The 9461-nt window shown below is 41.3% G+C and overlaps 1 protein-coding gene across 1 annotated transcript; it reads left to right on the top strand.

Moving 5' to 3' along the window:
• Window positions 1–114: 114 nt before the first annotated feature.
• Window positions 115–8025, top strand: LOC128764494 (cone cGMP-specific 3',5'-cyclic phosphodiesterase subunit alpha'-like). Its single transcript, XM_053874242.1, has 22 exons — window positions 115–592; window positions 655–807; window positions 1279–1368; window positions 1689–1829; window positions 1910–1984; window positions 2107–2171; window positions 2236–2302; window positions 2373–2420; window positions 2513–2662; window positions 2878–3021; window positions 3297–3362; window positions 3431–3577; window positions 3640–3747; window positions 3817–3926; window positions 4553–4640; window positions 4727–4827; window positions 5518–5625; window positions 5703–5766; window positions 5924–5998; window positions 6087–6170; window positions 6237–6387; window positions 6466–8025. Exons 1-22 carry the CDS (start codon window positions 125–127, stop codon window positions 6501–6503), a joined length of 2541 nt encoding a protein of 846 aa, XP_053730217.1. The 5' UTR covers window positions 115–124; the 3' UTR covers window positions 6504–8025.
• The last annotated feature ends 1436 nt before the right edge of the window (window positions 8026–9461 follow it).

Raw genomic sequence — 9461 nt, 5'->3', positions numbered from 1 at the left:
AGAGAGGGCTGATTCCCAGCAAGCGGCTGGACATCTAGATGATGATTCTCTGAGAAGGGCGAGTGCACACGCTCATCTTCCTAACAGCTTCATCGAGGAGCCTTTCACCTCATCCTTGAAGGAAATGGCAGACAAAGACTCTGTGGAGAAGTTTCTGGACAACAACCCGGCGTTTGCGAAGGAGTACTATGAAAAGAAAGTCAAGGCGGATGTTATCGCCGCAGCCTTTGATAACCAGGTGCAGGTGAAAGATCCAGCCTCTTACAATGAGGTGACCACCATCCAGGAGGCCGAGTTCATATTCGAGCTGGTGAAGGAGATGAAGGGCAGCGAGCAGTTGGAGAAGTCCCTTCATAAGGTTCTGCAGAGGATCGCTCTGATGATCAAGGCCGACCGCTGCAGCTACTTTGGCTACCGAGCTCGTAACGGAACCCCCGAGTTGTCCACCATCCTCTTCGATGTGACCTACAATTCTCCATTCGAGAAAAACCTCGTGAACCCCAACGTAGAGATCGTGTTTCCCACTGACATGGGGATTGTGGGATGGACGGCGCACTCCAAAAAACCCCAGAATATTGCAGACGTGAAGAAGGTGAGCCATCTGTTTCTCTTCAGTCCAGAGAACTAATGAAGTGATTTCTCTTTGCTTCACAGGATTCTCATTTCAGCGACTTTGTGGACAAGCAGACCAAGTACACAACGAAGTGTGTACTCACAGCTCCCATCATGAGTGGAAAAGAACCCATCGGTGTGGTTATGGCTCTCAACAAACAGGGAGCAGAAGAATTCTCCAAGAGTGACCAGGAGGTGAGGAAAACGCTTTTATTGTCCTCTACTGCTTAGCAATCCCGTGCGACCTTGGCCTTTCTGGACCCCTAGTAAACAGGGATTTGATAAATAAACACACAGGTCCAGAAGCGCTACTTTAGCTTATCAATAGCTTATCTAGATTTCTATTCTGCTTGTCTTTAACAAAATATATATATTAAAAAATAAAAATAAACTGACTTTTAATGTACATTCATTTTTTTATGTACTGATTTATATATTTGTGTTCATAATATTACATATAAAATGTAATGGATAAAGGTTTGGAACAAACATCTCAGGTGTATTTCATCCTGCCTAAGTTAAGCCCACCAGCTTCTGTGACCTGTATATGAAGCAACTTAAAACAGTTATGGGAAATGCCATGGCATTTTTATCTTTGACCTTTCCTGTGTTCATTAAATTTTTTTTAACTTAACTTTTTTTTCTCTCTTTTTTTTGTCTGTGCAGCTTTTTAATAAATACATGACCTTTGCTACTGCGGTCGCCCTTCAAGGTCACAATGCATACATGTGGGATGTGGAGTCCAGGAGGAGCCAGGTAAACGCTGCATCATAAAGAATGTGAAACAAAATAATAATAGGTTCTAGTTGACAGTAAACACTCAATGTGACTATGGTTACGGCTGAAGAGTGAACTTTATAATTCACTCCATAATTCCACTTAAAAATGTACTTAAAATAATATATGTACTTATAAATAAAAAAGTTCTAATAATGTTCTTTACTTTAGTAATTTAACTTTTATATATTACTCTGCATGATTTTATGTTATTTCCATTATTTTTACATATTTATATTAATATTTGATAAATATTGTTCATATCCAGTCATTGATAGGAACTTTTTCTGTGCCTGCAGGTTTTGTTGTGGTCAGCCAGCAAAGTCTTTGAAGAACTGACGGACATTGAGCGACAGTTTCACAAAGCATTGTACACAGTGAGGACCTACATCAAGTGTGAGAGATACTCCGTCGGCCTGCTGGACATGACTAAAGAGAAGGTCTTCACTAAACGTTTTTTTTTTCACCATGGAATCTCATGCTGATTCAGTTTTAAACACAATGACACTATTTCCTGCAGGAATTCTTTGATGAGTGGCCGATCAAGTTAGGAGAGCAAGAACCATACAAGGGTCCCAAAACACCAGACGGCAGAGTAAGTGCCTGAAATGTATCATATTCCTGGAGTCAAGACTACGCTTGATAAACTGCACGAGTTACCATGGAAATGCAAATCTTCACTGAAAAGTGGTTTAAAATGAAGCTTTTTTTCAACAGGAAATTAACTTTTACAAGATCATCGACTACCTGCTGGAAGATAAGGAGGAGATCAAAGTCATTCCGTGAGTGTTCTGAGTTTATGTTTGCAAAATGAGCCTTCCTCTAACTGCCATCTTTGCCTCACAGAGGCCCCCCTGCTGACCACTGGGCCCTAGTCAGTGGGCTCCCCTCATATGTAGCAGAAAATGGATTTGTAAGTTTCAGGTTTACTGAAGTGCAGGTGAGATGTTCAGTGTCAGTTATTGATCTGGGTCCTTCCACAGATCTGCAACATGATGAACGCGCCTGCGGACGAGTATTTTCAATTTCAGGTGAGAGGACAATTACTTGAGTATATTTAATACATATATATATACATATATATAGGCTGAATATATATTTTTTCTTTGGTGGGATTTGACAGAAAGAGGCAGTGGATGAGACGGGATGGAAAATCAAGAACGTCCTGTCGCTCCCTATCGTGAACAAGAAGGAAGAAATTGTGGGCGTGGCCACATTCTTCAATAGGAGAGATGGCAAACCATTTGAAGAGAGCGATGAGCAGATAACTGAGGTACGCCCGAGCTGTAACTGCAAACGAAAGATAGGCTGAGGATGACATTGTTATCATTCTGTTGGTGTACCTAGACCAACGTTTTCATATATATATATATATATATATATATATATATATATATAGTCATAAAATATCCATGCTGTGATTTATCTACTCACAAAAGTGAGCTGTGGATTCAGACGGTGCTGACACTCTCTCCCCTGTGTCTCCAGGCTCTGACCCAGTTCTTGGGCTGGTCCACCCTCAACAGTGACACGTACGACAAGCTGAACAGAACAGAGTGGAGGAAAGACGTTGCTCAGGAAATGTTGATGTACCAGACAAAGGCCACGCTCAGTGACGTGCAGACCATCCTGGTATGATCCCCCACATCTACTCTGACATCAGTGCGTTCATGTATTTTGAGCTAAGAAGCTATAAAAAACAAAATGTTAAGTGTGTATAGATTTGTTATTACAGTGAGTCTGGATTAATAATTATAATTCACTGAAGATTCACTAAGATGCTGCATTTAAAGTCCCAATAAAAGAAGGACGTGCCAGCCCACTGACGCCCATATGGGCCCACCATGAACCATGACCGTAGAAATGTAGCTGGAACAATGAAGATGAGTGTTGTTGTTTTGTCCCAGAACACTCAAGAGAAGTTTGGCTCAGCACCAGAAGACTGTGACCAGAAGGAGATGTACAAACTGCTGGTATGTGTCCCCTGCCGCTTCATCTGCTGACATGGAAGCGTTTTGATGACACTGGTTTTTCACTACAGAGATCAACCATCCCGGAGTCTAAGAACGTGGAGCTGCTCGAGTTTCGCTTCAGCGACTTCCCCCTGTCGGAGTTCGAACTCATCAAATGTGGCATTCGCTGCTTTTTTGAGTTGGGGGTGGTAGAGAAGTTCAAAGTCCCAGCAGAGGTATTGACACAGCAGATTGTAAAATGATTGCCAACGTCTAAACCCCCTTCACCGCCTGGCAGACCCTGACCAGGTGGATGTACACAGTTCGGAGAGGCTACCGTGACATCACTTACCACAACTGGCGCCACGGCTTCAACGTCGGACAGACCATGTTTACTCTGCTGCTGGTAAGTCTCACATCAACGCTGTCAGTTTCTGCCTCTTCTTTACTCCCTAATCTCTTCGTCCACAAACAGACTGGAAAACTGAAGAAGTACTACTCTGACCTGGAGGCCTTTGCGATGGTTGCTGCTGGATTCTGCCACGACATTGACCACAGAGGAACAAACAATCTCTACCAGACCAAGTGAGCCCACCAATGTCAGGCTCGACAAACTTTTGCCAGATTGTGAGCCAAATGTTTTCATTGTTGTTCCCAAATTTCCTTCTGCGCATGTGACTTCCTTCACTAATGGATCATCATCTTCTTCGTGCTACATTTGTCCTGTGACATGAGCATCTACAGTATGACAACCACCCTCTTTTTACAGCAGTGGTTGATATGCAGATATACATTATTCTTCATAAAATTAAGAAAAAAACACTTCAGGTCTAATGGTGAGAGTAGACCATTTGAAATTGAAAGGCCACTTGAAATTTGAGTCATATGACCTAAGACAAATCCCAGCAAGGACACACAAGGTAAAGACAAAAGCTAAACATGCTCCATGCTCATATGCCTTTTCTAATCACAACACTCACAGAGTCGCCCAGAAGTTGTCTTGGGAATTAACAGTGAGACCCAGACAGTCCCTCAGCAGTCTTCTTCTGGAGTGTTAGACCAGCACACCCTCAGAGAGGGTTACTGCCGAGGCAGATGGTGGATTAGCTGACCGCTATAACAGCCTGAGCTGAGATGCAATTCATCAGAAAATGTGACAAATCTGTCTCAAGTCAAGATATTTTCAACCATTTCAACCCTCATCTTTGCAGGAGCGCATCTCCACTGGCCAAGCTGCACAGCTCCTCTGTGATGGAGCGACATCACCTGGAGTACAGTAAGACCCTGATGGAGAATGAGGTGAAGACTCTTTTTTTCTTTTTCCTTTTTTTTTTAAATTCTGGACTGTTGGATCAACGCAATACTTTCTTTTCTGTCATCTGCAGGACTTGAACATATTCCAAAACCTACAGAAGCGGCAGTTTGAGTCAGTTCAGCACCTGTTTGAAGTTTGCATCATCGCCACTGACCTGGCCCTTTATTTTAAGTACGGGAACAATGGCATATTGTTATGCAAACCGCCTGCTTTTCACCTGTTTCTTAATGTGCTTCAATACAGCTGAAGATAGAACTGTTTTCTTTAGTGACCGATTTTTAATCAGACCATTAGCTTGCACAAGGCTTGCATTGTGTAGTGAAAAACATCCCTGAACAAAAGCAAAGAGATGCTTTTGTTTGCTTTTGTTCAGGGATTCCTCCATGTTTGTTGTTGTTGTTATCATCCTAGCTGCCACGTGTCTTGTGCATCAGTGTGATCAGTAGGAAGTCCTGCACTTACAAAGGTTCCCTGTTGTCTGGAGTGCAAGCTGCTAAATTAAATGATTTTTTTGTTGTAATTAATTAAACGTAATAATGTTGTTACTAATTAATCGCAAGTAACTCGTTAAAGTCCCACCACTAGTTTTTATAAATATTAATTTCTGACCAAATAAAATATGAAATGAATATTCTGTCTTACTCCTCGTAACGTGAGGTTCCTCATTCATAAATTCGATTTTCAGTTTTTGTTTCAGGACTGTTTTTATGACTTTACTGTCTCATTGCTTTTTCAGTTCATATTTTTAGCGTATGACCTTATATTATTACTTGTGATTTGTTTTTCAAATCATGACTGAAGTGCATGAATTTTCTCCTTGATCATGGTGATTCTCTTATGATCAATTCCTCCACGTCGCAGGAAAAGGACGATGTTCCAGAAGATTGTCGATTCTGTCGAGGGAATCGCAGATGAGAAGGAAAAAGTCGGATACGTCTCCAACAATGCAACCAGGAAGGAAATCATCATGTAAGAAAATGTTGTTTTCCCTCCACATATCTATGTTCTTTTATGTTTCTGTTGAAGGCTTGTGCCTCTCTCCCCAGGGCGATGATGATGACCGCCTGTGATTTGTCGGCCATCACAAAGCCGTGGGAGGTTCAGAGCAAGGTGGGTCGACACGTTGGGGTGTAAAGCGGAGTCTTAAACCGTTGCAGAGAAGTCTGTCTTGAGCTGAATTTTAAAATGATGCCATTATATTGGAAGGTTACAATTCAGCAGATATTGTTAAACAATGTTGAGTTCATGGTCTTAATTCTGTCTGTAGGTGGCGTTGATGGTGGCAGCTGAGTTCTGGGAACAGGGCGATCTGGAAAGGACAGTTCTGGAACAACAACCAATTGTAAGATATCTGAGTGGCGTCGCAAACTAAATTCCAGTCGAGCCATTTTCCCACATGCTTATAATCCGCTGCTCCTTTTCCTCCCCAGCCAATGATGGACAGAAACCACGCGGACGAGCTTCCCAAAATGCAGTGCGGTTTCATCGATTTCGTCTGCTCCTTCGTCTACAAGGTGGGACAGTGCCCTCACACAACGCAGAGGAATGGTTTTGAAGAACAAAGCGGCTTGTGTTTGCAGGAGTTTGCGCGCTTCCACACGGAGATCACTCCCATGTTTGACGGCATGAACAACAACAGGAAAGAGTGGCGAGCGCTCGCCGACGTGCATGAGGCCAAAATTAAGGCTCTGGAGGACGAGAAGAAAAAGCTTGAGGGGGGAGACCAACCAGGTGAGGGGGGGAAATATCCTTGGAAGTTTCCTGGCAAATGATTTTGTTCTGACTAAAGCTTTAATCCTGTTTTTGCAGAAGGGGGCGGAAAGTCAAAGACATGTGTTGTCTGCTGAAAATATAAAGGTCCGGATCACACATGATCTCCGACCTTTAAAACAAAACAATGACCTTATTTATACCTCTATACTTATGTATAGGTTCAGACATCCCATGAACCAAATTTCATCCAATATTTAACACAGTTAAGAAGTATAATATCCCTGATATTATTGATCTGAAGTCTTCATATGGGAAACAGTAATGTACATTGTTGTAATGTAATGTACTGGCTGTCTGCTCATGTAGCCGTGTTAAGTTACTCTGCGTGCCGCACCTACGTCAGACCATGCCATCGTCTCTGTCCACGATGTTTATGCTCTAAACTAGCGCTCCACATCCTTAGCCCACAAGCCAGTGGATACCACGGCTATACAGTATGCTGCGCCACCATATACTGAGCTGAACATAAAGAAAGAGACTACCTCAACCTCTAAATCATAATGATACCAGTGGCAAGAGGTGTTTTATTTATAAATGTGGAGTATACATGTATTTTAAAAAAGGGTCTGTTTGAGAGAGAGAGTGGATATTATTTTTGTATGTACTGTACAAGTGGTCAAGCTGTGCTCTCAAGGAAGCAGGTGAGAGATGTAAGAAGATTTGGCCAAATTGGATTCAGTTATAAGCGCGTTGGAGCATAGAGGCTTTTCCATTTTAAATCTCCTGCTTACATAAAGTAAAATGCTGTGGCCGTCCTGACAAGTTCGGCGTCAACTGCGCAAGGACGGGAGGATGGCGCAGTGACCTGTGCAGTAAAGTGGAATTTACTGTGACGTTAATGTATGATCGCAATTTTTATGTAGCCGCTGTGTATTTCAAATAGAGAGTCCATCTCATCTGTGTTTGTATATAGTTCTGTACATAGCCTTAAGATGATAAATAAATGAAGTTTATTTTCAAATCAAAATTCCTTTGTGGCGTTTGACTACTAGTTTGTAGCCTCTTCCTCTATGTGAAGTTGCTTCACCTTATGTTGAGGATTAGATAAATAGTTTGAGCTGAAACAAAGTGATTCAAGTTTGGCTGGAGTTTCTGTGGAGTTGGTTTGTTGTCAGTGGTGATGTAGTCAAGGATATGAGTGGTTCTCCAGAGTGATGCTGTGTATTTGCCAAGGATGTGGCACAGTTGCTGTTCTGTGATTTTAACCCTTGAACCATTGTGTTTGACTTCACATATGTATTTTTTTTTTCAGATAATATCCATTACTAAAGCTATGGGTATTGATTCAAAGCAGTTTGATTTGAGTGAATTCATTTCATTTCATTTAAGATTTTCTGAGAACTGGCCCAATTTTGGGCCATGCAGAGAAAAATTCATTCAGATCACTCGATAGTTTCAAAAAAATGTTTAACCCAGCCCGACACGTCAAGCGAACGATGGCTATGGCTCACTTTGGCTGAAGTTCAGACCTCCTGACTTCAAAGAGCTCTACCAATTGTTCAAGCTGATCACCAACCACATGGTCACTTTGTTCGAAGAAAACAATTTGTTAAAATTATTAAATTACATCCAACTATCATGAGGAGCTTTAAGACCTGTCAGACCTACACAAAAGAGCCAATGGGCAAGACATTGCTTCAATCTGTCCTCAAGTACTAGACTTTGGTCACAGTTTAGAAAAATGTTAAGTTCAATTTTAAGGACAAACTCTATTCTCATTTTATTAAATAATAATAATAGCTATTTCCTTTACAGCGGCATGTACCACCGCTGCAGTATTTATGAACTCAGGTTTTAGGTGGTTTTCATGCTGGTAGACACTTTTGGATGACCTTTCTTTCAACTAGTGACGCACTGAACTTTTCCAGCGCACGTGTCAACATTCCACCTCAGCTGAGTCGACCGCCCTTCTGCTATGATTACCAGGACCAACAGATGGTGTATCATAGTTCATAGTAGAAACCAGGGTCATCTCAGTTTCAGAAGCTCTGGAGTCGCGTCATCAGAGGTAAGCCAGCTTTGTCCGCTGGAAACTTAAGACCACATGCCCGTCCAAAGGTCAACTGGCGACTAGCTGGAATCAGTGCTCTCAACCCTCAGGGACGAGACGTGTTCGCTATGAGGACTGCAATTGTTTTTTATATTTGTTTTTTGTCTGACCTCATTTTGGTATGAAATGTGTGCATTTTTTCAATAGGTGTAACTGTTCTCTGATCAATAATTTCACAACATATTTCCTCTTTTTTGCTAAAGGTCAAGTGACTTAACATTTGTTTTTATGTCTTAAATATTTTGACTTAATTGTTGATTTTTTTCAAATGTAGACATTTATTGACTATCAATATTTTGTTTTTCCATGTGTTTGTGAATACAAAGTGTGGTTACTCTCAACTTTTAGCTCTCACAGTACCTTCTCAAAACAACATAATACATCTAATCTGATCTTATCTTCTAGAAGATGTTATGAATGTTAATAATCATGTATGGCAAGGTTTTTACGGGTATAATAAGGTCAAGAACCCCTAAATGTCACCAGAACCTAACTATTATCGTGTTATTACGAATAACTACTCTTTTGAATTCTGTCCCGTACAATACTTAAGAATCATTGTTATAAGTTGTCATGCATGATTTTCATGTTCAATAACATCTTCCATAAAGATTTACAAATTCATTTTTAGATTTAGATTTTCTGGATATTCTTGTAGTTTGTTTTCTGCAGGATGTATTTGTGTTTAACATGTTTATGATCACCGTCGCTGTGACATAGTTTTGCTCATATTTCTTATACTCTTTTAAATATTGCAAACTACTGGACATATTTTCCGTGAATAACTGGCCGCTCATATTGTACCAACAAGCCGCCTATCAAGGTCAGAGACGATTCCTGCATCTACATCTTGCCACAACTTCCCACAGTTGAAACCAGTATTCCCAAACTGAGAGGTCAGGCCGCAAGAATCCGGATACATTTTCTCTTGTATTGATCATTGTGGTCGAGTACGGACGCGGCGTTCCGAGGATGAATGCTG

The sequence above is a fragment of the Synchiropus splendidus genome, chromosome 9 (assembly GCF_027744825.2).
Source record: "Synchiropus splendidus isolate RoL2022-P1 chromosome 9, RoL_Sspl_1.0, whole genome shotgun sequence".
NCBI lineage: Eukaryota > Metazoa > Chordata > Actinopteri > Syngnathiformes > Callionymidae > Synchiropus > Synchiropus splendidus.
Note: the sequence above shows the minus strand (reverse complement) of the source record. Positions and strands in the feature narration are given on the sequence as shown.

Excerpts from the sequence above, each read along its gene's own strand:
- LOC128764494 (XM_053874242.1), top strand. The coding sequence starts at position 125 with ATGGCAGACAAAGACTCTGTGGAGAAGTTTCTGGACAACAACCCGGCG. Across the intron at positions 3,578-3,639 it reads AGTTCAAAGTCCCAGCAGAG|ACCCTGACCAGGTGGATGTA; the intron begins GTATTGACACAG and ends ACCGCCTGGCAG. Across the intron at positions 5,767-5,923 it reads CGTGGGAGGTTCAGAGCAAG|GTGGCGTTGATGGTGGCAGC; the intron begins GTGGGTCGACAC and ends TTCTGTCTGTAG.